Genomic DNA, 27,212 nt, shown 5'->3' with positions numbered 1-27,212 from the left:
TGTAATAAAATTAAAATTTTATTGGGGGGGTAAGAAGTCTAAAGATCAATCCATGCCAGGCCTGGTGCAATTTTTATGGTATTATCAACATCTCATGTTCCCTCTAGTTTCGTGTTGCTTCATTCTCACCGTGTGGCTTCCTCCTCAAGGTCAATTCTTGATCCAAAATGGCTGCGGGGGCTCCAGCCGTGATGCCTGAGTCCCATGTAGGAAGAAGGAGAAGAAAGGGCAAATTGGCTCTCATCCCAGCTGCATCAATGTCTTCCACAGATATTTCCCAGAAATCCCACCTATCAACCTCTACGCATCGGCCACCAGTAGCCGCAAGAGAGCCTGAGAAGGTAGTCTTCTGGCTGGGTACATTGCCAACAGAAGAAAATCAGGGTTTGGTCAACAGAGAAAGAAGAGAGAAGGGAATTCCACAGGCAACTGGCAGCCTTTCGGGTGCTACTAGAATTCCATTTTAGAGATCAGAGAAACTGAACCTCAGAGAGGTTGTGTGACTTGCCCAGGGTCTGAGGACCGGGCAAGGAGGAAGACGGATTTGACCTCAGAGGCCGAAACTCGAACCTGAACTGCCACCAGCAGTGTGAATGTGGGACACTCAAGCGTGCTGCCATTTCTGTGGGTTTGTCTCACGCTTCTGCCCAGCTCCATGTGCTAGTAACGACTTTCCTCACCTACCGCTTGGCTCTCTTTCACCTCCAGCGAAACTTTCTCCCCACCCTCTACCTCTGCACCACCTGACCTTCGTTCAGCAGGGATTCGTCTTTCCATACCGAAGCCACCTCTGCCCATTCACTTCTCATCACTCAGGGCTGGTGACGGTGGTAGAGCCCAGGGGTCAAGATCGCAGGCTCTGGAGTCAGCCTGGGTTCAAATCTTGGCTGCACCCCCTTGCTCGCTGTTGACCTTGTTGCAAGTTACTTAACGCCTCTGTGCCTCAACTTCCTGACCTGTGAAATGGGGATATAACAGTACCTATCTTTTGGATGGTTGTGAGGGTTAAATGTATACTACGTGAAAAGCGCAAAGCACAGTGCCTGGCCCCCAGATAGTTCTCAATGTTACTCCTTGGTGCCCGTGTGATCCCAAGCCCAAATACAATCTCAGGTAGGGCTCACCTGTGGTCATGTAGATGATTCATGATATGCTTGAGTAACTTTTTTTTAGGGTTATCACCAAAATGAAATCGAACACTTTAAAAATCCTTATGGAGAGCTCATGAACCACCATCCCCGTATGTCCCCATGTGTCAGCTTGGAAAATACTGACTTAGAGCAAAAGGCACAGGCATTTCAAATCTGGCTCAGACTCGTTCGGCCATGAACTTATAATGCGACCTTGGACAAGCACCTGTCACTCTCCGGAATCCGTGTGCTCAGCCCCCGAACGGGACACTGAGGCTATTGCAGAGCCCGATAGCTCTGTCTGTATGCCCTCCATTCAAGTTTCAAATTCCCAGGAGAGACTCTGGCCTGGCCAGCCCGCAGTCAGGTGGCTGTTACTGCCAGCGAGTCGGTGATGCACAGAGGACAGCAGGCATAATCCAGACATGACCCATGGGAACATGTAGTGATGTCCACCCCCGTGTGTGCCTATGAGACACAGGCCCACCTCTAGGCACCTGCACAAAGCTTGAGAAAAACAGGAGGTGGTTCCCAGAACTGGAAACAGAAACAAATGCATTGTCTTGCGTCCCAAAACCTGTCTGTGGGTTCAGCGTTTACAAGCACGGTGATACCTGGGGCCTGGTTTTAGATGGGAACGGGGCCAGAGAGTTGCAAAGAACTAGTTTTGTGTCACCAGGAATGCGTGCAGGCCTGGCCCCACGCACACATGTGCGTCTGCAAGGAAACTAAACTTCCCTCACCGGGGAGGCTCTGCCCCGTTGCCCCTTCCGGCAGGCGTGTTAACGATGTTAATGGTGATGACGATAAAACCAGCTGACCGTCTTTGGAGGCACTCGACTAGGTATCTGACCTGTATCTCATGCAATGGCAAGAATGACTAATAGCTCCATTTCGCAGGTGAGAAAACTGGGGCCCAGAGGACTTAAGTGACTTATTCACGGTCACACAGCTCAGGAGAAGCAGAGCAAGAATTTGAACCCTAAAATGGACAACGGTTAGAGTTACAAACATCCCCGGAACACATCTGGGGCACAAGGTCATTTAGCAGATGGGGAAAACCAAGGCCCATAAGAAGGCGGAGCTGGGGCACATGGACTGGTGCGTTCACGGTGCTCCCACCAAGGGTCAGGTACCTTAGCTCACTGACCATCTGGAGGAGAGCATTCCTGCTCCCAGTTCCCAGATTGGACACCGCAGCTCAGCCAGAGCCCTACAGCTGGTGAGCAGCAGGGCTGGGATCCTTACCACAGCCCCTCCGACCTAAGCCTGTGCTTTGTCCTTCTCTGGGGTCCCGGATTTGGGCCCGGCTCCTGTGCCCTTGGGGCAAGGGCTCTACCTCCTGACCCCCTGGCTTGGCCCAGCAGGGAGCCTGCCTCAGCTTGCTGCTCAGGGCTGAGGGTATTCAGTGGGTGGCCAGAAGCCGGCTCGCTGGGGGGCCGGTGCCCTGGTGGGGGCGGTGTTGGCAGAGGGGCTAATATTGCAGCCTCCCGGGAGAAGAGACTGGGCCTGACGGGGCCTCTGAGGCCGGGGCAGTTTCTGCCTGACGGTTTCTCCCTGCGAGAGCCAGCGTTCAAGTCCTATCTGCTCTCTCGGCCTCAGCTTCCCCATCCGTACACGGGGAGGTTGGACTCAATGGCTGCAAAGGACCCTCTAAGCTCTGACACTGTAGGATCCTAGGATGCTTGCATTAGTCATCTACTGCTGAGTAAACATTATCACAAACTTAGTGACTGAAAACCACAAGCTTATGGTTTCTGTAGATCGGAAGTCCGGGCACGGCAGGGTCTCTCTCTGCTCAGGGTCTCTCCAGGCTGAAATCCAGCTGTGAGCTGGGCTATGTGCCTTTGTGAAAGCTCAGAGTCATTCAGGTGGCCCTCGTCATTCAGGTCCTTGTGGTCGCCGGTCTGAGGTGCACATTTTCTTGCTGGCTGTTGGCTGGGGGCGGGGCGGGGCGAGGGGGGTCACTCTCAGCTCTTAGAGGCTGCCTCGGATTCTATCATGTGGCTGGCCTCCCGCATCCAATACTTGCCCCGTTGTCTCCACCTTCGGAGCACATCCAGGACCTGATACTCCTCACCTTCTGCCACCTCTAGCCCCAGACCTGGACTGTCGCAGTAGCCTCCTCCCTGGCCTCCCTGCTTCCTCCCCGGCTGCCCTGGAGCCCGTTCTCCCCTTGGCAGCCCGGGGCAGAGGAGGATGTCAAAATACAAGTCTGATCCTGTGCCACCTCTGCTCAGAAACGCCTCAGGGGTTCTCAGAGTAAAAGCCAGAGTCCTCACCATGACCTACAGGCCCTACACCATCCAGCCCTGTTATACGCTGACCCCAGCTCCTAGCCCTCTCCCCCTCACTCACTCCACTCCCACCACCTTGGCCTCCATGCTGTTCCTCCAACACACGGGTACACCCCCTGCCCGGTTCCTCTGCCTCCAACTGTCTCACCACAGACATCCGTGAGGCTCCCCTTGCCTCCCTCCAGTCTCTGCTGAAATGTTGCCCTGACCACACTATTTCAAAGCACGATCCCTGCTTTTAATCAGATCAAATATACACTTACCGCTGGGCCCCGCAACCCTGCTCCTGGGCATTTACCCAAGAGAAATGACAAGATAAGTGCACACATAGAGCTGTACAGGGCTGTTCAGCAGCTTTGCTTGTAATGGCCAAAAAGCAGAAACGATGCAGATGTCCGTCGACTGGCTGGATGAATAAACGAAATATGGGACATCTATACCACGGACTACTCAGCAATAAAAAGTAGATGACATGCAATAACACGGCTGAATCGCAAATGTACGGTTACGCTGAGCGAAAGAAGCCAGATTCGATGTGTAGGAACTGCGGAAAAGACAAACCGAATCCTTCCTAGTCAAGGAAAAACTGACCAGCAGCTTCCTAGATGGGGAGCGGGCTGCGAGTCAGGACTGACTGCAGAGGGGCAGGAGGGAACTTTCGGGGATGACAGAAATCTTCTAGAACTTCTCTGTAATGGTAGACATACAGACATATCCAACTGTCGAAATTCACCAAACCATATAACTAAAATGGGTCAACGCTGTTGTATGTCAGTTATACCTCAGTACCAAAGGGCAAAAACCTAGAGTCGCCCCCACCCCCGCCGCCACCTTCCTTCCCAGCTTCATTTTTCCGAGAACATTTCCACCCTGGCATGCGTTGCCTATCTCTCCCTTAGAATGTGAAGTCCACAAGAGTGGGAACTTGGGGTTTCTTTCTCTGCTGTCTTCAGTAACTTGAAGATTATTTGGCATATCATAAGTGCTTAATAAATACTGGATGGATGGATGGATGGATGGATGGACAGATGGACGGGTAGACGGGTGGATGGGTGGATGGATGGGTGGATGGATGGCTGGGTGGGTGGATGGATGGATGGACGGGTGGACGGGTGGACGGGTGGACGGGTGGATGGATGGACGGGTGGACGGGTGAACGGATGGATGGATGGGTGGATGGATGGATGGGTGGGTAGATGGACAGATGGACGGGTGGACAGGTGGGTGGATGGACGGATGGACGGGTGGACGGGTGGACGGATGGACGGGTGGATGGATGGACGGATGGACGGATGGACGGATGGATGGATGGATGAGGTTAGTCCCTGAAGGCCTAGAGCCAGTAGATGAGGATGGCTGTTGGAAGTGCCCACACACCCACCTGGAGGTTGCCAGACAAACACCAGACCAGCAAGGCCTATGAGATGGTGGTTAGTGTCATCATCCCATCCGGGGCTGCATCATCACTCAGGCATGTGGACAACGCCATCCCGGGGCTGTGTCATACCCACCACCAACCCTGGCAGGCGGCCCAGACCGGAACCTGATACCCATTGGCTGGGGTTTCCCGTGGGTGCTGTGCGTGTGGAAACCAAAATATTACCGTAGAGGGTGGAGCCACAAAACTAAGCTGGGCAAAGCCCGGAATGCAGCCTGTGGTTGCTCTAGGGGGGTGGGTAGCGACTGGACCTGCAGGTCTGATGTCTGTCTGTCTGTTTCAGGTTTCTTGTTTCTGCTTTATTTCACTGTGTTTTCAATTTCGTTTCTTTCTTTTTCTTTTCTTTCTTTCTTTCTTTCTTTCTTTCTTTTTTTTTTTTTTTTTTTTTTTGCATAGGTAATACATTCACATGGTTCAAAATTCAAAAGGTACAGGGGTGCCTGGGTGGCTCAGTCGGTTGAGCATCCGGCTTCCGCTCGGGTCATGATCTCATGGTTTGTGAGTTCGAGCCCCGCATCGGGCTCTGTGCCGACGGCTCGGAGCCTGGAGCCTGATTCGGATTCTGTGTCTCCCTTTCTCTCTGCTCCTATCCCGCTTGTACTCTCTCTCTCTCTCTCTCTCTCTCTCTCTCTCTCAAAAATAAATAAACATTAAAAAAAAAAAAAAGAAAAAGGTACAAAAAGTAAGATGTGAGTCTCTCACCCCTGGCTCCAGCCAATGTGCAGGGGGCTCATGGTGTAACTCTCCAGGGAGATTTTAGGCCAGTATAAGAGTGCAGGGACATATATTCCGATTTCCAAAAATAGCAGCACACTGTGTGGGCCATTCCACACCTTGCTGTTCACCAACCCCGGCACCTTGCCAATTCCACATCAAGGGCACGCCAGGCATCTTTTCTATGACTGCGTGGGATCCACTGTGTGGCCGGGGCCCAAGCTGGTTTACCCACTTCTCACTGATGGCTGTTTTCAGTAGTGTGCTAGCATAAACAATGGTGAAATAAATGACATTACATACCCTTTGTATGGGGGCATTTTAAAATAATTTTTAACGTTTATTTATTTTTGAGACAGAGAGAGACAGAGCATGAACGGGGGAGGGGCAGAGAGAGAGGGAGACACAGAATCCGAAGCAGGCTCCGGGCTCCGAGCTGTCAGCACAGAGCCCGACGCGGGGCTCGAACTCACGGACCGCGAGATCGTGACCCGAGCCAAAGCCGGACACTCAACCGACTGAGCCACCCTAGGCGCCCCACAACTAATTACGTTTTTAAAACCTGGTCAATGCATAACATTAGACCTGATAATGTGCAGGATCAAGGATTTATCCTAATGGCAGACAGTGAGGTGGAGGGATTGGAGGGGACCCAACAGTCCAGTTAGGAAGTAGCAAAGGTCGTATTTGAACCCCGGCAGCCTGGCTTTAGGTGCTACTAACCACCACGCCCTATTAGAGACCAGAGACCCAGGGGGCCGGCAGTGAAGGGAGGGGTCTGGTAGTGAAGTTCAATGGCAGTCAGCCGCCCTCGACACACATGTACACACACATGCACGCGGGCAGGGCAGACCTGGTTCCAGACTACACTACCTGCTAGCTGGCAACCTCCAATGGGGCAGCTGTCCTCTCTGAGCCTCAGTGTCCCCACCGGTAAGGCAGGTACCGCACAGGGTGCAATTAGGCACAGTCCAAGAAAAAGTTCTGCAAGCCACAAAGGCTGCAGGCATGTACAGGATTAAGGGATTTATACGGCCAGTGGACACTGAGGGAGGAGGGAGGTCAAGGACATCCAACAGGCCCAGTTTGCCCTTAAGGGCCTCCCAGGGCTAGGGGGTGCCCGGGTGGCTCAGTCAGTTAAGGTTCCGACTCTTGATTTCGGCTCAGGTCTCGATCTCATGGTTCGTGAGTTCCAGTCCCATGTCAGGCTCTGTGCTGACCGCGTGGAGCCTGCTTGGAAGTCTCTCTCTCTCTCCGCCTCTCCCCTGCTCTTTCTACCTCTCTCTCTCTCAAAATAAAGAAATAAACTTAGATAGATAGATAGATAGATAGATAATCACATTAAAAAAAAAAAAAAAAAAAAAAGCAGGACTGCCTGGCCCAGCTGTCGGGAGGCTGCAATCCGAGCTAGGCTGGCAGGCTCCAGACAGAGCCCACAGGCTCCAGCTGAATGCCACAGTGAGGGTAGGGGCTGACCTAGAGGCTGGGCTAGGCTATTTTCATCCCCAGGAGGGCCAGGGAGAGGGCCCCAGCTCCCTTCCTCCCCCATAGGGCCCAGTCGCCTCCACAACCTGGAAGCCTTTCCAAACACAGAACCTACCTAGAGACCACAAATGCCTCACAGCACAGTTAGGGAAACCAAGGAACAGAAAGGTGATCACCCAACTGGGGCTTGAACTTGGACCTCCTCACTTCCAGGAGCCAGTTCCTTCCTGTATGCCATTCGCTCACTCATTCTTTCATCCAACAAATATTTATAGAGTACCTACTGCTCCCCAGGGGACAGGGACACAGCCCAGAGCAAAGTCAAATCTCTGCCTCCTGGAACTGCAGATAGGTATTTTTCTAGCAAGAAAAGTAAACCAGGAGAGGGAACTAGGCCTGCTGGATGCTGATGGTTTAGCTAGGGAGGGGCATGAGTGGGTCAAGGAAGACCTCTCTGAGGTGACATGTGAGCAGAGACCTAAATGAAGTAAGAGAATGAGTCATGTAGATATCTGGGGTAGGATAGATACTGGCAATGGAAGCAGCAAGTGCAAAGGCCCTGAGGTAGGAAAGCGTCTGGTGTGTTTCTGGAACATCAAGAAGGCAGCGTGGCTATAGCAGAGTAGGTAAAGGGGAAGTGGGAGGAATAATAGGAATTCAGGCCATGAGGGCTTTGTAGAGCACAGTTAGACCTCTGGGTTTCATTTCAGTCTGCCTGGCAAGACCCTCACGTCTTCAAATGCTCCCATAACCCTGCAAGATCTGACCCTTGTGCTCCAAGCCCAGTCCCACCCACCTTCTCTCCGTTCCTAGAATCTACTCTCACCACAGGCCCTTTGCACAAACTGTTCCTTCAATCTGAAATCCTTTTCCACTCCTATCACCTCTTCTGTTTAACTCCTACCTATCCTTCATATCTCAGCTCAAATAGCTCAGGCTTCCAGGCCTCCCTGGCCAGCTCAGCAATCCCTCCTTTGTTCTAGGACCTAATTTTAGTGGCCATAACATGATTGGGATGACCAACTAATATCTGTCCGCAACCGAGACTGAGCTTTCCTACGGCAGGTGCTCTGGTTCATTTGGTTCACTACAATGTCCCCAGGGTGTGCCTCGTGCTAACAAGTGTGTGTTGCATTAATGAACGGATGAATAGCATAGGTACTTTATAAAGATTATCTCATTTGATTCCATTTTTTAAAAAAATGTTTTGTTTTGTTGTTTTATTTAAAAAGAGAGAGACAGAGCATAAACGGGGGAGGGGCAGAGAGAGAGGGAGACACAGAACCCAAAGCAGGCTCCGGGCTCCCAACTGTCAGCACAGAGCCCGATGCGGGGCTCAAACTCACAAACCGTGAGATCGTGACCTGAGCCGAAGTCGGATGCTCAACCAACTGAACCACCCAGGCGCCCCATCATTTGATTCCATTTTATCCAGTTTGAGAAACTCAGAGAGGTGAGGCAACTTGACCAAGGACAGAGAGCAGGAACGTGGCAGCACACAGAAAGGAAATCCGTGCTTCTCTGATTGCAGATTTCGGGACTTTCCCTGGCACACACTGGCTGTGCTAATTTGCAAACCGGCTGCGACCATTCCTCCGTATGCTTGTCCTCATGGCCTTTTGCAACGTGACTAAGAGATGGAGTCTATTTCTCGACCCTTTGAATCTGACATGGCCATGTCATGTTGGCCAATGGCACCTTAGTGATCACAACACAAGCAGAGTCTTCAAAAAGCTCTTGCGTGAGGCACCTGGGTGGCTCATCGGTTGAGTGTCAGACTTCTCGGGTCATGATCTCACAGTTTGTGAGTTCGAGCCCTATGTCAGGCTTTCTGCTGTCAGTGTGGAGCCTGCTTCGAATCCTGTCTTCCTCTCTCTCTCTGCCCCTCCCCCCCACACACTTTCTCTCTCAAAAATAAATAAAAACATTTAAAAAATTTTTTTAATGTTTATTTATTTTTGAGAGAGAGACAGGGCATGAACGGGGGAGGGTCAGAGAGAGGGAGACACAGAATCTGAAACAGGCTCCAGGCTCTGAGCTGTCAGCACAGAGCCCGACGCGGGGCTTGAACTCACGGACCGCGAGATCATGACCTGAGCCGAAGCGGCCGCTTAACCGACTGAGCCACCCAGGCGCCCCAAATAAAAACATTTTTAAAACAAAGCTCTTGTGCATTGGAGTTTCCTTCTCTTGTTCAACGTGGAACTTGAAGATTACCATGTGAATAGGCCCAAGCTAGCCTCATGGAGGTGACTGAGGCACCCCTCAAACAGCCTACCAATTGCCAGACATATGGGTGAGCCCCTCCAAGACCAGCCGACAGCACCCACATGAATGGATTTAGGTAAGACCAGAAGAACTACCCAGCTGAACCCAGACCAGATCACCAGTTCATAAAATCATGGACTAATGAACTGTCTTGAGCCACTAGGTTTAGGGTGGTTTGTTATGCAGCAAAGACTAACTGATACACATACCCAGCGAACATACACTGTGCAGACAACACATATACGCATACACATGTGCACATAAATGTACATAAATGGCCTCCTACAGAAAAATCTGTCAGCAGCCACACGGACACACCCCTCACAGGTTACACGCAGACATGCCCAGCCATCACCCAAGCCCACACACACCTCTATTCAGGCCACTATTCAGGCTCACACATCAATGTAAATACATTCTGGGAATGGGTGGGTCAACAATACCCAAGCTCTGTGTCCCTGGAGCTGCCCAGCACAGTACAATGCAGGGCACGGAGAAGGACTCAGCAGACTATAGTTGAACAAATGGATGAATAAAGTGAAGGGCGCAACATGAGCCATCGGTTGGCACAGTGAGCAGATGGTGCTGGGGGTTTCCCGGGGGTAAAGGAAGAGGCCTGGCAGTGGGGATCAGAGCTTCAGCTTCCAGCCCTCTTAGAGACCCACTGGCAGGGGCAGATAGGGGGTGCTCACACATGCTTATATTGCAGATTATACTTGTGCTTGAGAGTCTGTTTTAAGAATTGGTCCCACTTTTTTTAGTGGGGGGAGGGGTTGTGAAAGAGCACTTGAAGGAAGTTGGAACCAATATATTACCTTATGAGTAACCATGGGGACATTGAGGACGTCAGAGAATGAAGGATGGGTTATGAGGAAATTAGGGGAACGAAAAGCAAAGCAGGTAGTAACTCCAGGAAAAACCAAAAGTTTCTCAAGAAAGGAAATGTAACCATCATATGCAATTCAGGTTAGCAGGAAACAGTATTTGTATAGTTACAGTATAAATAACACTGGCTATTCACTTAATAGAAAATGGTGAGGGGCACCTAGGTGGCTCAGTCAGTTAAGCGTCCGACTCTTGATTTTGGCTCAGGTCAGAATCACGGTTCATGAGCTCGAGCCCCGTGTTAGTGCGGCACCTGCTTGGGTTTCTCTCCCTCCCTCTCTCTCTGCCCTTCCCCTGTTCACACCCTGTCTCTCTCTCAAAATAAATAAATAAACTTAAAAAAAAAAAACAGTGATAAACGTAGATTGAAAGGGAAGGAGAGTGAGAATAGTTAACTCTTCCTTGACAATAATAAAAAGAAGAAATATTTTTGACCACTTCCAGAGTAATTATTCTGGTGCATTATTCTAGGCACTTTACATGTTGAACCCTCATAACAATCCAATAACTTAAATATTCTTATTACTCCCATTTTACAAGTGAGGCAACTGACCACAAGGAGGTTAAGTCACTGCCTGAGGTCACATGGGCAGTAAGGGGAACAGCTGGGATTCAAACCCAGGCAGACGGGCTACAGAAGTGACACTGAAGATTTCAGGCAATATTTGCCTAACATCAATCCAGAAAACCACAGGAAAAGCATCTTACCTAGAAATATGAAAGAAAGCACCAGAAGAAATAGTTGAAAGAGTCAGTGCAGTTGTTTTGGGGGTCAGGAGGGGGAAGGACACAGCAAGGAAATGTTTTTTATTAGTACTACTTAATGTATACAGATACAGAGATACATATCCACGAGATAGGGACAGGAATCGACAGAGAAGAAACATGAGGGAATTTTCCCTGGTGATGGAAAGTTGCTCTACATCCTGACTGGGGGTTGGGAAAGAGTATGCACTTGTCTAAACTCAGCAAATGGCAGCTTTAAGATCTGTGCATTTCACAGTATGTAAATTACACACACACACACACACACACACACACACACACACTGAACTGTAAACACATATTGAACTCTAGCTAATGATATGCATGCTAAAATGCCTTTCAAGGGAAGTGTACCAATGCTTGTAACTTACTTTGACAAGTTTCAAAAAAATAAGTTGTCTTAATAGATGAATAGATGCCTGATGAAGCAAATATAACAAAATAGTAAGAATTGTGCATCCAGTAGTGGGTAGATAAGTGTTTGCTGTATCATTCTTTCAACTTTAAGCTTGAAACTTTTCTTTAAATAAAGGGCTGGGGGAAATATATGGATGCATTATCTGAAAAAATAATATTTTTTAAAACCTAAATGGGGTGTTCTGTCTTGGACCTGGAAGGACCCACACAACTATAAGGCTGTTTTCATGTCTTTCTGGGGGACAGCTATCACCATGCTCTTGCCTATGTGTCCGCCTACCCTAGGATCTAGAGTCAGGGACCTCAAGACTAATTCCTCTGTCCCTCCCTGCTTCCCCTGGACACAGGATGTCAGACAGGATGGGTGTCTCCTCTCCCTGGTCCTCTTGAATGCTGCAGTAGCAAAACCAAAACCATTTCACGGGGGAAAGGAACAGGGCCCTCTAGCTACATCCCATCCTCTGCCAAAAGGGTTGGCTGAGGCCTGGCAGGTGGGGACAGGTGCCTTTCCCAGGGGCCCATCACACCTTCACGACAGAAGTGAGCAGCCAGATTGCTGGGCTCCCAAGCCCACGTGTATATAATTAGCTGCTGGGAAATAGATCTGGGAGCAGATCTCATCTCTGCCTAATTAGGGGCTGGGCAGCTGGGGCCAGTCTGGCCTGGGGGCGCTGCTTTGAAAGCCAGGCAGCCCCAGGGGACAGGGCAGCAGCTGCTGGCCCTCGCTGCTGCTCACTGCCCCTCACACTCGGACTGAAGGCAGAACAATAGAGGGGCTGTTTCCGCAGATCCCCGAGGCTGGCAGAAGCCCCCAGCCGTTCCTTCCACAGATCCCCACATGGGAAGCTGATAGGCTCCAGGATCCTGGCAGAAGGGAAGTCCTCCTGGAACCGGGAACCAGGAACCGCCTTCTCCACTTCCAAGAATGCCTGCCTGCTCTCTTTCGAACAGACCTGCCCGATGCCCTTCTTCACCACCCCTCCCGGCCCAGCTCCTGGGAACAGGTCTGGTCTTAGGGCAGAAGTCCCTGAACACACCTGCTCCACATTATATGACAATGTGTCTGCGGATCAGCTGCCCATTCCCTTCCACCAGACATGGCAGAACCCGTGTCTGTCTTAGCCACTGCTGGGCACTCAGCAGATGCTCAGGGGGAAAGACTGCCAGGACCCAGGACAGGGAAGAGCGGTAAGGCATGTGTCAGGAGAATCAGGGAGCCAGAGTGCCCCCTGACTGTGGGGTGTGCAGCAGGCCCAGGTGTGACCCCAGGCTGGAGTGCAGACCTGCTCTGTGACAGTCCCCAAGCCACTATCCTTCTAGTTCTAAGACCCTGGAAAGGTCACCTTGAAGTTTCAGTGACGGGATGAGCGCGAAGGGTCTGCGCCTAGGACTTAACCTCCTCCAGGAACAAAGGGGTCCCCTGGCCCATCACCCACCAGTACTGTGTTCTAAAATGCAGCCAACATAGCCACTTTCTTGAGTTTCTGGGGTGCTGGCAGCTGACAGCAAGGGGCAACACTTAGCACAGAATTCTGGCCAGGATGACCAGAGGAGCTGCTCTTTGACATCTCAAAGGACACCTCCTCTGCAGAGCCTGCCCAGATTACCCCTCCTGACCCCTCCCTCTTTAAACTTGGGGACCCGGGGCGCCTGGGTGGCGCAGTCGGTTAAGCGTCCGACTTCAGCCAGGTCACGATCTCGCGGTCCGGGAGTTCGAGCCCCGCATCGGGCTCTGGGCTGGCGGCTCAGAGCCTGGAGCCTGTTTCCGATTCTGTGTCTCCCTCTCTCTCTGCCCCTCCCCCGTTCATGCTCTGTCTCTCTCTGTCCCAAAAATAAATAAACGTTGAAAAAAAAAAAAAATTTAAACTTGGGGACCGGAAGGCTCAACTCCTGCATTGTCAGACCTGCTAGGTGCCTGCAGGCAGGTTATAGTCCTCCCGGCGCCTCAGTCTCCTCGTCTGTATCACAAGGAGGTAGACTCCATTCTCATGAGCTTGGCCGCTCTCTTCCATAACCCAGTTTCCCCTTGTTTCCCTGAACCACCCAGGTCCAACCCAATTCCCTGGGGCTGATTGTATACGATCAGACAGACAGACAAACAGCTGGGCTGACCTGGATGTTTGTCAACAGCCCAACGGAAATCTCCTCTTAATGCTTAAAATAAAACTTACATCAAACCTGTCACCAGGGCCCCCATTTGAGCTTCCTGTTTCTGAGTGCTGCAGCCAACACGGCCTGCAGGAGAGGAAACACCACCCAGCCCTTCCCCACTCCCACCCCGGGGGTGGGCAGAGGCCACCCAGGCTTTCACCCTTTGTGTGCCCGGCCCTGGCTGTATCACCAGCCAAGGTGGAGGCTCCCAACGGGGAACTAGCCCGGAGGGAGACAGGAAGGAACTGAGACCTCAAAGCCGCATCCTTCCCCTTCCCCCAGCCCCCTGAGGACTTGTCCCATTCTCCCACTGAAGCCCAGAGAGGGAGACTGGCTTGTCCAGGGTCACCCAGAATTGGAGGCGAGGCCACTTGTTTTGTGCTGTCCACCCCAAGTCCGTCTTCCTCTGAGAACTCCTACTTCCAAACCCCAATCTACAGCCTGTGTCACCTCAAGTTCAGAGTTTGCATTCTCTGAGCTTCCTGCTCCCTTGGGAACAGGGCAGGGATAGGGAAGGATCCCTGTAGCCATCAGCCTTTTCCCTGAAGGTCCCCCACTTTCCTGGTGCAGGGGAAAAAACCTGTCCCGGCTCTATCCAGACTCACTCTGTGGCCAGACCCAGTTTCCTCCTCCGTGAAGGAGGCCCAGAAGCTACCCAGAGGGGTTATGAGGATCCCCTGTGGGGCAAGTCTTAGGCCAGACCAACCACTGACCTCATGCCCCCACCAGATCCTGGGGTGAACAATTACTAAGTTCTGAAGGCCCCACCCCAAGACCTCTCCCACCCCTTCTCCTTGTGAACACAGAAGAGTCTGATGACCCAGCCTTTGAAAAACAAGCATGTGTGTTTATTAACCAAAGGGGGGCGGGGGGGGGGGGGAGTCAGAGCAGTACAGACTCCTATCAGTCCCTCCTGTAGTCTACCCACCTAGGCCAGGCTGCCAAGGCCCTGCCCCCACCCAGAGTAAGTTCCCAGGGAACCAGGGCCCCCTGGGAGAGGAAGAGGAAGTCAGCAAACGTCAGAGACCAAGGAAGAAGGAAACAGAACCGCTAGGCCTAGTAAGATCCTTTGGCCCCTCACTCTCGGTAGAGAAGGCTAAGTGCCCCAAATCCAAACCCACAATAAGAGCCAAGTAGGACTCATGTCAAAACCTCTACATGTGAAGGGCAGAGGGTGGCCCAAGGTCAGGAGGCAACTCTCTCCAGAGTCAGTCCTTGCCAGGTGGATGCTGGTCCCGCCTCTGAGGCTCCGCCTCCACACCAAGTTCACACAAGGCAGCAGCCTCGGGTCTGCCCCAAGCCCGCGAATGGATGCAGAAGAGGTCAAGGGGCCAGTTGCCTCTCTAAGATCTGTCTGTGGCAAATGCGGCGTCCCGTGGAAGCCTAGCCCTCAGCTGCTGGGGTATCGCGCGCTTGCCGCAACCCGTACAGCCACTTGATCACGCGGGCGTTACGCTCTACCACCGACACGCCATAGGGGACGCGCTCCCGCTCCCGCGCCCGCTCCTCAACAGTGGCAGAGCTGCGGCGGGAGCAGTCCCCCTCAGAGCTGCCGGGCCCAGCGCTGGGCCCGGCCAGGGACACGATGTCTGAGCTAGCCCGCGCCAGGTGGGCCACTCCCAGCCCCCTTGCCTCCTCCGGGTCCAGGCCGCAGAAGTTAAAAAATCGCTCAAGGTCGGCCGCTGCCCGCGAGAAACGCTCACTCAAATCCGACTTGGAGCGCTGCAAACCCGGGGGGCGGGCCGGGCTGGAGGCAGTGGTAGCGCCTGGCGATGGGCAGGGCTGGGCAGGTGAGGCAGGCAGGGGACGGACATCCACTCGGCGAACCGCAGCTGTACTGGGTGGTGGGCGTGGGGGGGTGGCTGGGGGCGCCTGGTGGGCTCCCTCTGTCCGTCCAGGGGTACGGCCGGCCTCGGCAGGGGACGCGGGACTATCACACAAGTCGATAAGGCTGCTAAGGATGTCCAAGTCCAGCTGGGGCCGGCGGCCAGGGCCAGGCAGGACTCGGCGGCTAGGCGTGAGCACCGTGCGGCGAGTCCCAGGGCTGAAGAGTGGCTGTTTGGACAGCAGGGGCTGCACAGGTTCCTGGCGGGTGTTGGCCACATGCAGGCTCTTGACGTACTTGGCCTTGTCAGCCTCCAGGCGCTCCACAGCACTGGGTTTCCGGGCTCCACCATCTGCTGGCCGCCGTAGCAGGTAGCCGGGGACTTTGGTCCGCAGGCGGAAAGGTAGGGCAGGGGTGTCCCGGGCTCCCGGAGTCAGTGTGTCCACAGGCATGGCTGTTACATACCCTGAGGGCTTTGGTCTGGGAAGGCCGGAGAAATGAGGAGCCAGATCCAGGCAGAAAGTTGGCAGCTGGACGCCGGCAACGGCTGCAGGAGAGGAAAGACAGAGGCTGAGCGCGCTCAGACAAAGGCTCAGCAAAGACCGAAATGGGCTGAAGACGCGTTCCCTATTAAAAGGTAATAGCCACGCCCCTGGTTCACAGAGAGCCAATCAGAAGACAGAAAGCCACCGCTGAGGGCCTGTGACTCCGCCCACACCTCCGCCTCCTTCTCAGGAGACCAGCCCCTCCTGAGGCAGAGAGGAAAAAGTGCCAAAGAATGACAGGAGCAGCCTGAGCAGAAAAGACAGGACAAGCCTCGCTTTAAAGGAAGCAAAGTGGGCTCCAGGCCATATGCTGGGCCCCAGCCAACTTAATCTCTCAACGGGTCCTCTTAACAGCTCCATTTTGCAGACAGAGAAACTGAAGCTCAGGGAGTTCAACCAACTTGATTAAGCTAACCCAGCAAACCGATGGCTCTGCCCCTTGCTTCCAACCAGGGAGGTGCCGGCACAGCAGTTTTAGGGTTGGGTGACCAAGAGAAAGCGCTGTAACCCCACACCCCACCCGGACTGGCCCCAGGGAACCTGGTCCCACCTTCTACCCTTACCCACTCAGGCAGGAAGCTGCCCTGTGCTATCCACCCGTCTGGACATGCCAGGCCCCAGGCATAGCAATAAGCCAGCGGGGGAGGAGTGTAGAAAGGCCCCACCCCCCACCCCAGTGAAGTCCAGACACTCCTCAGCTTCCAGTATGGACTTCACAGTGATCCATGGATGCCTGTCAGCTAGAAATATCAGCCCTGTGCTGTGCTGCGCCAAGAGAAGCTGGAAATGCCCACAATCACAAAACCCTGCTTAAGAGCATCCAGCAGACCCTGGATCTGCCAGCAGCCATAGGATGGGCACCCAGAGGCAAGGGGGCCCACACCTGGGTGCACAGGTGTCCACATGATCACCTAAGCATCAGGGCCTCGTGCCCCAGCCATCAGGCCAGCCCTGATCCTTTTTCCAAGAAAAGACTGGAGCCACAAAGTGTCCCCCACTAACTCTCCCAGAGATGGGCCAGAAGAAAACCCACAGACCAAGTCCTGAAACTTCTCATCTGAAAAACGAGAGAGGAGGACTTCAATCCAGATGATCCCCAAGAAGACTTGTCATTCAGACCATTTACACCCACGTTGTCTAATTCACTAGCCACATACGGCCAGTCAACCTTAACTTTAAATTTAAATTAAATAAAAACTTACAATTCAGTTCCTCAATCACACTAGCCACATTTCAAGTACACAACAGCCACTCTAGTGGTCACTACAGTAAACAAAGCAGATTAGAGCATTTCCGTCCATAACAGAAAGCTATACTGCACCACCCCATGTGGTCACCCAGAATGACAGGAGGAGTCTGGATTGGGGTGGGAAGGCAGACATCCCTGTATGCTAGACGTTTAACACCATCCTCTCGGGGCACCTGGGTGGCGCAGTCGGTTAAGCGTCCGACTTCAGCCAGGTCACGATCTCGCGGTCCGTGAATTCGAGCCCCGCGTCAGGCTCTGGGCTGATGGCTCGGAGCCTGGAGCCTGTTTCCGATTCTGTGTCTCCCTCTCTCTCTGCCCCTCCCCCGTTCATGCTCTGTCTCTCTCTGTCCCTAAATAAATAAATAAATAAATAACACCATCCTCTCCTGGAATCCTCCTGGAATTCAGTTGGAATTCCCCCAATGTGAGAAGGGTCACTGTCACCTGATTTTACAGGCAGGGAAAAGTGAGACTACAGAAGTGACCAACCTAGGCCCCAGAGCCGATAAATAAGACACAAAGTCATATGAAGCCTAATTCACTCATCTATTATGTTTATGTAGTTTTACTCTTTGTTCTTCCCATGCCCCTAAAATACAGCTTCACGAGGGAAGGTGGTTTGTCTGTTTTGTTCCCTGAATCTGTTTCAGGATATTGCTCTCCACACATAATAGATGTTCAATATATTTTTCTTGAATTAAAATGTCCATGGGGACCAAATGAGAATGGGCAGACCTCAGATAAACTAGAGAGGGATGCATCCAGCCTATTGCAGGCATATGCGTCCAAGGTGGGAGGTATGGAATGTGCTAGGAAGCTGGAAGAAAGATGTGCACGAAAACTCTAGGTTCTTAAATCTTAGCATATTCGATAATAATTGTTAACACCTGTGTGGAGAGGGGCGCCTGGGTATCTCAATCGGTGGAGTGATTTCGGCTCAGGTCATGATCTCATGGTCATGGGGTCGAGTCCTGCTTCAGGCTCCTCAATGAGCATGGAGCCAGCTTAAGATTCTCTTTCTCTCTTTCTCTCTCTCTCTCAGGGGCACCTGGATGGCTCAGTCGGTTAAGTGTCCAGCTTCGGGTCAGATCACGCGCTCACGGTTCATGGGTTGGAGCCCGGCATGGGGCTCCGTGCTGACAACTCGGAGCCTGGAGCCTGCTTCAGATTCTGTGTCTCCCTCTCTCTGCCCCTCCCCTGATCGTGCTCTGTCTCTCTCTCTCAAAATGAACAAACATTTTTAAAAATTTTTATAATTTTTTTTTTTTTTTTTTTTTTTTACGTTTACTTACTATTGCCTGCTTGGGATTCTCTCTCTTCTCACTCTCTGGCCCTCCTCCCACTCACTCTCTCTCAAAATAAATAAACATTTAAAATATTTTTTCTCTCTCGCTGTCTGTGCCCCTCTCCTCTCTCGCACTCTCAAAAAGAAAATAAATAAATAAATAAATAAAGTAAGTAAGTAAGTAAGTAAGTAAGTAAGTGTGGATGAAGCAAACAAACAGGTCTGCAAACGTATCTGCTCTCCCCACCCCAAACTAGCCTCCAGCCCCCAGTCTGAGACCTCCGCCGGCGCAGCCATGGCAAGTTACCAGAACCTTCGGGGCTGTCGGGCCAGAGACAGAGCTGCTCCCAAGGCAGAAGGGATGGCGTAGGTGGGAAAGGAAAGCTGCCCCACTGGGGGCCGACCCCCAGGGGACCTCAGGCAGGAAGGGTCTGACAGGAAAGACAGCCTTGCGGAGCCCGGTCGAGGTAACTAGCCTCTGCCCCACCCCCGGGCCGCCGCCTACCAAACCAGTCCGACCCGTTGGCGGCGGCAATTCCCTCCCGGGAACCTCCTGGGAAACCGGGGGAAGACGGAGGTCAGATGGGCAGGGCCAGGGCAGAAGCCCCGCGCCCTCGGACCGAGCCCCTGGCCGCAGGGGCTCCTCCCGCAGCCCGGACACAAGCCAGGAGCCAAGCCGGGCTTGGGGGCCGCTGGCCAGCTCGCCCACCCGCCCGCTGCACAACCCCTGCTCCTGCAGCTGCGCCTCTCACACACTCCGGTTCCTTATCTGAAACGCGGTTAAAAATAGACCTGAGCCTCCAGGTCTCCGCGAGGATGGAGAGATAAAACAGGTCGAGGGCTCTCCCAGCGCCTGGCCTCAAGGCCGCGTTCCAAAAACGGGGCTCGAGGTTTTTATAATGATTCTGACGACCCAGCTCCGCAGACCGCCCCCCTGGCAGGGGTCTCTCGGCAGCTCCAGAAGCGCCGGAGCCTCAGACAAAGGAGGCACGTGATAGAGGCTAATCCTAAACTGATCGGACCAAATCCCATTTCACAGGTGGGCAAACGGAGGTGTGGCGGCTCCTGAGTGTTAAAGCCAAGGGTCCCAGTTCCCAGGTGGGACTCGTCCTCTCCGAGGCCTCCTCTCATCGCCAACGCCCCACCTACGGGTTTCAAACGCTACCCACAAATGGCCCCTAGAGCGCCAGCTGTGAGCCCTTCTCTTAGGGCATCCCCGGGGCATGCGGCCGCACCTCGCCCCCTTCCCACCGGCTTCCCTAGAGTCAGCCTTAGGGGGTTGGGGAGCTCGGATCCTCGGTCTGGCTTCCGCCCTGCCCCGCTTCGGGACACTCTCTCGGAGACTCCCAGCGACGGAGGAGGCCGCGAGCCAGGCGGCGCGCTGTGTGACTCTGGCCCCTCACCGCCCCTCTCTGAGCCCGGGTCGACCTGGCTCTTAAGTGAGGTCCCGTCCAGGCGGGAAGGTGAGCCCCTGCCCCGTCCCCACCTTCCCAGGAAGGCCCCCCCACTCCGGCCCCGACCCCCACCCCCCTGCGCCTCCCCCCGCCCCCCCCCAGCCCGCCCGGACCCGCACATACCTTGCTGCGAGCGCGCCCCGCTACAGAGCGCTCCCCCCGGCCCGGCCCACCTAGGGCTCAAGTAGCACGCGTTTGCGCAACTTCCGGCGGCCTGCCTCGGGCAGGTGAACCCGCCGGCCCAGGTAGTACCCGAAAGGAAAGAACGAAAGCCAGGCGGGGGCCGGAACCTGAGCCCAGGCGCGCTGGGTGCGGGCTTGGCGCCCGGACCTATCCCAGGGAGCTCTTCCGCGAGCCGGGGCCGTCCAACCCACAGCTACACTGGCCACATCCGCACATCTGCCACCCGCAGTCCCCGTGGCCACGCGGGCCAGCGCACCCATCGTGGGAGGTGGAAAAACGGCGTCCCCCACCCCCCTTCACCCCCCCCCCTCCCGGCCTCAATGACCGCCAGTTAACGTTGACTGTGCCAGGCACGAGAAAGTGCTGTTCCTGGTATTAATCAATCCATGTTAATCTTCCCAACAACCCCTGTGAGGTGAACTCTATTATTATCCCCATTTGACTAATGGAATACTGAGGCCGGGACAGGCTGAGCTAGTTGCCCAAAGTCACCCCGAGGAGTCCGACTTGGGCACTTTCCCTCCGGACCAAGCCTTCATGTCACCCCGTTCCACCTGTTGTGTCCCTGAGCAGGTTGCTGGACCCCTCTGGCCCTCCATTTGCCAAGTGAGGAGAGTCTCACCTTCCAGGCCAGGTCAGTGTGAGTTCTTAGGCTCTGAGAGGGCCTGTAGAAGCTTCGTGCATGCTGTAAATATTAGTGGCAACGGCAACCATGGTAATAAGAATAACTAGGGTGTTGGAGTCCCAGGCACTATACTTCTGTAAATCTCTGGACAACCCCCACCCCCACCCCAGGGAGGTACTACTTAATGCCCATTTTACAGATGAGGAGACTGCTGGAAGGAATCCTTGGGAGGGAGGTGATTGTCTCCACTGCCAAGCCAAGCCCTAGTAGGTCACTTCAGGTGGGCACATTTGATGAGGCCAGTTTCGCTGGGATCCTGAGGCCCAGAGAAGGCCCTGGGTCCTCGGGAAGTCAAAGGGGGCCCAGTTTTTCATGTCTGTGCCAAGTGGGGGCTGCACCCAGTTTGGGGCAGAGGGCTAGGAGGGGACAGGAAGTGATTCAGAAAACAACACTCCTCCCCCTGGGAGTGAGTCAGCTCTGAGGCCTCCTCCAGGCCCTGGAGCCTGACTTTAGGGGAATGAGGGAGGCCAGCCTAAAGACCATGGTTCCCCACAATTTCCTGCTGGGTCCCTGCCTGGCCCTCTACTGAGGGTGGGAAGGATGAAGGGGGAGGGCTCCGTTAGGCAATAACCGTCATAAAAGCAAAAAATAATAATAATAATAATAACAATTTTCATAATATAATAAGAAATGTTCTGAGTGGTTTCTTTGTACCTGACACTCTTCTGAGCTCTTTGTATCTGTTGACTCATTTAATCCTCACACTCGCCCTGAGGTACTCTTTTCACAGTTGAGAAAACTGAGGCACAGAGAGGTGGGGCCACTTGCCGGAGGTCACACAGCTGGTAAGTGGCAGAGCCAGGATCTGAATCTGGGATTTGAAGCCAGGAACAGGGCTGGGGGAGTGGAGGGAAGGGGAGGAGACAGAATCTTCAGCGTTGGGATTCAGTCACTCACCTCCCAACTTCGGCTCAGGTCACGATCTCATGGGTTCGAGTCCCACGTGAGGCTCAGTGCTGACCGCTCAGAGCCTGGAAGGCTCCAGATTCTGGCTTCAGATTCTGGAAGGCTCAGATCTGGAAGGCTTACAGATTCTGTGTCTTCCTCTCTCTCTCTCTCTCTCTCTCTCTCTCTCTCTCTCTCTCTGCTCCTCCCCTGCTCTCTCTCTCTCTCTCTCTCTCTCAAAAATAAATAAACATTAAAAAATGGCAATATGGCAATGTTTTCCCAACAGACATCAGATCTCATCACTGCTCTGCCTAGGCCCACTTATGGCTCCCCATCACCTGAGAGTAAAACCCAGACTCTCTAACTTGGCACTCAGGCCTTCCAGGATCGGGGTCCCGCCCTCCCCTCCCACCTCAGCTCCGGCCTTGTCTGCTGCAGCTACATACCGCTCCCTGCTCGTCTTCAACACCCTAAGGTCTTTCTCGCCTCACTGACTCTGCACCATTTGTCCTCTGCTTCAAACCTCTTAGCTCACCTTCTTCAGGTCCCACCTTCTCAAAGAGGCCTCCCTGACCACCCTGAGGCTCCTGCCAACTCTCTCATCTATCTGTTCCCTTCCACGCATTCATCCCACCCTGTCGTTTTAGATATTCACTTACTGATCACTCGTTTCCTATTTCTGTATTTTCATCCTCTCCCGGGACCAAGCATACAGGTGCGCACACGACACACCATTGACTAAGCGGCAGGACTGGAAACCGGGCCACCTCAGAGACAAAGGCCCTTCACCACCAAGCCTCCTCCAAACCTCTTGCCTCACCCCAGGGCTTCCCCCATCTCTCCCCCTCCCCTCCAGCCTCCCCCTTCAAGCTGGGCTCTGGCCACTTCAGATGAGCCCCGTTCTTCCTCCGAAGACATCACATCCAAACTTTTGCACGGCCGGGGTCTGCTCCTACAGTGCCCTTCCCCGCTCCAGCCCTAGGGCCACCTCTGTAGCACAGGCTCTGCATCCAGCCTGCCAGGGTTCAAATCCCAGCTCCCCCGGAGTAGCACTGAGCTCCTGGGTAAGATAATCGACAGTCCCGTGCCTCAGTTTCCCCAACCGTAAAATAGGACTTGTAACAGTGCCCCTCTCCCAACCTGTGCATGAGAAATGCCACCAAAATGTGATACTCCGGTGCCCAGCTCCTGGGTGAGGACTTCATCACCCCGAACGTTGACCCACTTTTCTCAAAGTTTGCAAATCCAAGCATGCAGAGTCGAACAGACATTTCTTCAAAGAAAGTGTACAAAGGACTGATAGGCACATGATAAGATGCTCAATATCATGAATCATTTGGGAAATGTAAGTCAAAACTACAATGACATAACATGTCACATCCATTAAGATGACAATATCAAAACATAGAAGCAAACAAAACAAAAAACAAAAACCAAAAAAACCCAAAAAAACCCCAAAACGGAAAATAACAAATGTTGGTGAGGATGTGAAGAAACTGGAACCCTTGAACACTGTTGGTGGGAATATAAAATGGTGCAAAAAATAAAACAAAGTAAAATAAAATAAAATAAAATAAAATAAAATAAAGTAAAATAAAGTAAAATAAAATAAACCAGCGTAACTGCTGTGAAAACAGTATGACGGTTAGGAAAACTTTTTAAAGAGAATCACCACGGTTGCACCACAGTGCGAACAGACTTAATGCCACTGAACTGTACCCTTAACAAATGGTTAAGATGTGAGACTTTATGTTATATACATTTTACCAAGAGAAGAAAAAGAGGGAGCACAGAGTCTGGGTCAGACCCCCTGGATCGGAATTCCTGCTCTGGGTGACCTGGCCCAAGTCACTAAACCTCTCTTGCATTCAGTTTCCCTTTGTGAAGTGGAAAAAAATAACAGCACAGAACTGCAAGAATCAAACGAGCACATGCTCATAAAGTACCTGGCAGAGGGAAGTGCTCGTCGAGAGGCGTTCGTGATTTTTATTCTTTGTCTAGGGGGCAAGAGGTGTGGTCTCGATGTTTACAATTTTCATGACATTCTGCACCCCCACCCCACCCCTTCCTTCCACCTCCTTCTCTTGCTGCTCATTAGAAGCCAGGCCCTGACTTGGGTGGAGACAGGGTGGCCCTCACCTGCCCCAGAAAAGGATCAGGAAGGCTCCAGGCAGCAGAGAAGGGGCGGGCCAATAGGGCAGCCCAGCTCGATTTCAGCCCAGCTGTCCGGGTCAGAGACACCCGGCTGGGCATCCTCCAGGGCCACGGCAGGCCCCATTCTATTTCTGGAGTCTCCCCAGACTCTCATGCCCTGGCCTGCCTGCAGTCCGCCTTGCCCAGAACCAGCCTTGCCCAGGGCACCCTGGCACACATCTCAGCAAGGGAGAGGTGAGCGGGCTGAAGGAGGGGTGTGGGCACAGAGGCCTGGAGCACTGATCTCCTATTCGGCCCAACTCCATCAACCCAATTAGCTGCGCCTGTTTGTACCTCAAGCTGCAAAATGGGGACAGAGGGGCTTGCAGTGGAGACGGAGAGAGACCACATGCAAAGCCTTAGAGACGGGCCTGGCTCACGAGGCTGGGAAGGGGGAGGTTGGGGCCAACTCACAGGCAAGCCCACTTCCTGTCCTGGATTACCTTCTGCCCAGGCCTGAGCTCACTATCGTGGCTTCTTATCTTGGCCAGGAGACGTGAAGAAACTTGCCCAAAGTCACACAGCAAGTCGATGACAGATCACAGAGAGGGCAGTGGTCTTATGATTAAATATATAATCTATAATGACATATATATACTATATGCGCATAATATATACATATATGCACATGCACATATGTATGTATATAATATACACATATATGCATATGCACATATATGTATATAATATATACACGTATCTATACATATAACATATGCATATACATATATACATATATGTGTATATATATACGTGTGTGTATATATATATATATAATTTTTCAACCAGGTGATATATGCACATGACCCAACAAAAAAAAAACTCTAAGGAGAATAAAGTAAAAATAAACTCCTTCCCACTCCTATCCCCAGCCACCCAGTTCCCCTCCCTGCAATCAGCACTGCAACCAGACAGCTGTGTGTCCTTCCAGGGAGATTTTAGGCAGATACAAGCAACAATTATGGACATATATTCTTTCTTTCTCTTTTTTTTTTTTTTACACGTATGGCAAAATGCTGCGCGTACTGTTTTTACCTTGCTCTTTTTACTCAATAATACGTCTTGTTTTAAGAATGTTGTTAATATATTATTAATTATAATATGTGTTATTAATATACTTAATATACGTTGCTCAATAATATCTGTGGTGCCACATCAGTACATAAGGAGCCCATCAGCCCCTGCTGATGAGCACTTAGCGTGTGTCCAGACGCGCCCTGTTACAAACCACCCTGCAGCGTCACCGCACCGACGTTGTGTTGCCTTAGAAGGGGGACAGCTGGGCTGGGCATGTGCTTGTAATGGTGACAGAGACCATGTGAGTCGATCTCCACCAGCAGGACACACAGCAAATGGTCAATAACTGTTAGCTTTAGTTAGCTTGATTAGAGGTTTGGGCACCCCTCAATTTTGCCTCACCCTAGCCCCTCCCTGCATCGCATTCCAGCCGAGGAAGATAATCAGCTCCCTAATAACTGAAAGCCATAGGACATCAGATGGGTAAATGCCACTGAGAGAGACAAAATAGAAAAGGGGGAGGGCAGGGCATATGAACTCAATAAATATTTGTTGAGAGACTAAATGAAAGAGTTCATTTCTTTCTGAGTTCCCAGCGCATCCCCAGGAGGCAGGGCCCGGCCCAAGTCAGATGCTCCACTGGGACCCGTCGCGGCCCCGTCCCCAACTCCAAAGTCTCTGGTGACTAGTGGCTTCAGGTTGAGCGGCTGCCTCTACCCATTCCCCCAACTTGGGGCAGATTCCCAAGAATCTAAAAGCGGCTCCAGAGCACCTGCTGCCCACCTAGTATCTACCCCAGAAACGTCAGTCCCCTCGGATCCCCCCCCCCCCAGAACAGCCCTCTGAGAGAGACAGCACTGCGATTCAGAACCCCGTGGGCAGAAGTACCCCAAACGCGCCTTGAGTCCACCCTCTGGCGTTCCAGAGAAGGGAAGACAGATGCCCAGAAGGGGCACCCAGAGGACTGCGCGGGAGAGTGGGGGCAGGAGGGAGATCATCCAGCCAGGGCTCCAGGGCCCGGCAGCCTTGCAGCTAAGAGGCTGAGAAGCTGACCCCCAGCTGCGTGTCTGGGCCTCCCAAGGCAAATCCTGATCTACCCCGACTGGAGACTTCGAGGCGGAGCAGAAAGACCTGAACTGGATTCCCCACCAGACCTCGCTGTGCCAGGCCACTTGCCTCTCCGCACCTCATTCTTTCTCATCCGTGAAATGGGGTACCAACTCCTCCCCGCACATACGACGCGGGCAGGACGCATACAGCAGGCGCTCACGGAGCCCCTCAGACCCCAGCGCGCGCCCCAGACCACCCGCCCCCTCACCTGGAGCCGGCGCTAGGAGAGTCCTGGCTCCTCCAATACGGGTCTTAGAGAGGCTGACAGCTCGGACCCGAGGTTGGAATGGCCGCGCCCAACGCTGCTCGGAAGGCCCCAGCCCCGCATGAGGACCCGCAGGGGCGTCTTCGGAACTGCTCTGCGCACCCGAGGTGGACCGGGTACCTGACTGTCCCCAGGCCCCCACCAGAGCGGAGGTCCGGGGGGCGCAGAGGAAGGGGAAGTGAGTTCGCCAGTCTCCCCCCGTCGCCGGAATGGTTTGCCCCGGACATCCTGATTGGTTCCTCGCTTCCGTTCGAACGCCGCGCCATCCGGGTTGCCAGGCGACCGCTTAGCTTCAGGCCGGGGATAGTGCGTCCAGCCCCAGCAGCCCAGCTCCGCCCCGGCTCAACCCCTCCGGCCTGTTCTTCCCTTGGCCGCTGCAACTCAGGAGCCTAGTTATTTCCTTTGCTCTGCCAGGGCTTTCTCCTGGTCCCCAACAGACTATGGCACCATTTAGGGGCCCCACCTAGTCCCTAGTTCCGACTTTGCAGCTGGCTATGTGAGCCCGGGCTAGCCCCTTTCCCTCTCCGTTTCCCTAACTGCACGGTGGTAAATTGTACAATGTGCATATCCAGCAGTCCCGAACTTTACTAAGGAAATGACCAAAGATATGAGCAAAGATTAATGCAGCCTAGCGTTGTTTACGATAGCAAAAGAATGGAAATAATTCCAATGCTCAGCAAAAGAGGGTCGGTTATATACATCCATCCTGCGGAAGAGCTAAGTCTACTGAGCTTTTTACCTGCCAGGTAGCTTTACGTAACATAACTCTTGTCAGTGCTCATGGCATAACCCTTTGAGATAGGACCCTTTAATTACCCCACTTTGTGATGAGGAATGTTATGCAGCTATTAAAAATGATGTAGTTAAAGATACTTAAAGTATGAGGAAAATGCTAAGAAAGCTTTTTAAAAGTATGTTTCAAAGCACTATGGACAACATAACTATGTATTAAATACATAATTG

The 27,212-nt window shown here is 52.9% G+C and overlaps 1 protein-coding gene across 3 annotated transcripts; it reads right to left on the bottom strand.

Moving 5' to 3' along the window:
- Nucleotides 1–27,212, bottom strand: FAM110A (family with sequence similarity 110 member A). 3 transcript variants are annotated; one of them, XR_006300813.1, is made up of 2 exons: nucleotides 26,193–26,301; nucleotides 1–195 (listed from the first exon to the last, which is right to left on the bottom strand). XR_006300813.1 is itself a non-coding variant. In XM_043602693.1 (2 exons), the coding sequence occupies exon 2, from the start codon at nucleotides 15,825–15,827 to the stop codon at nucleotides 14,934–14,936; it is 894 nt and encodes a 297-aa protein (XP_043458628.1). In that variant the 5' UTR covers nucleotides 15,828–15,922; nucleotides 26,193–27,212; the 3' UTR covers nucleotides 14,377–14,933. The 3 variants fall into 3 exon arrangements, 2 of the variants coding, with proteins under 2 accessions (XP_043458628.1, XP_043458629.1); XM_043602693.1 differs by lacking the exon at nucleotides 1–195 and adding an exon at nucleotides 14,377–15,922 and having other exon boundaries at nucleotides 26,193–27,212; XM_043602694.1 differs by lacking the exons at nucleotides 1–195; nucleotides 26,193–26,301 and adding exons at nucleotides 14,377–15,922; nucleotides 20,032–20,255.

This window comes from Prionailurus bengalensis, chromosome A3 (genome assembly GCF_016509475.1).
Source record: "Prionailurus bengalensis isolate Pbe53 chromosome A3, Fcat_Pben_1.1_paternal_pri, whole genome shotgun sequence".
Classification (NCBI taxonomy): Eukaryota; Metazoa; Chordata; class Mammalia; order Carnivora; family Felidae; genus Prionailurus; species Prionailurus bengalensis.
This window is presented reverse-complemented; position numbering and strand designations above follow the sequence as displayed.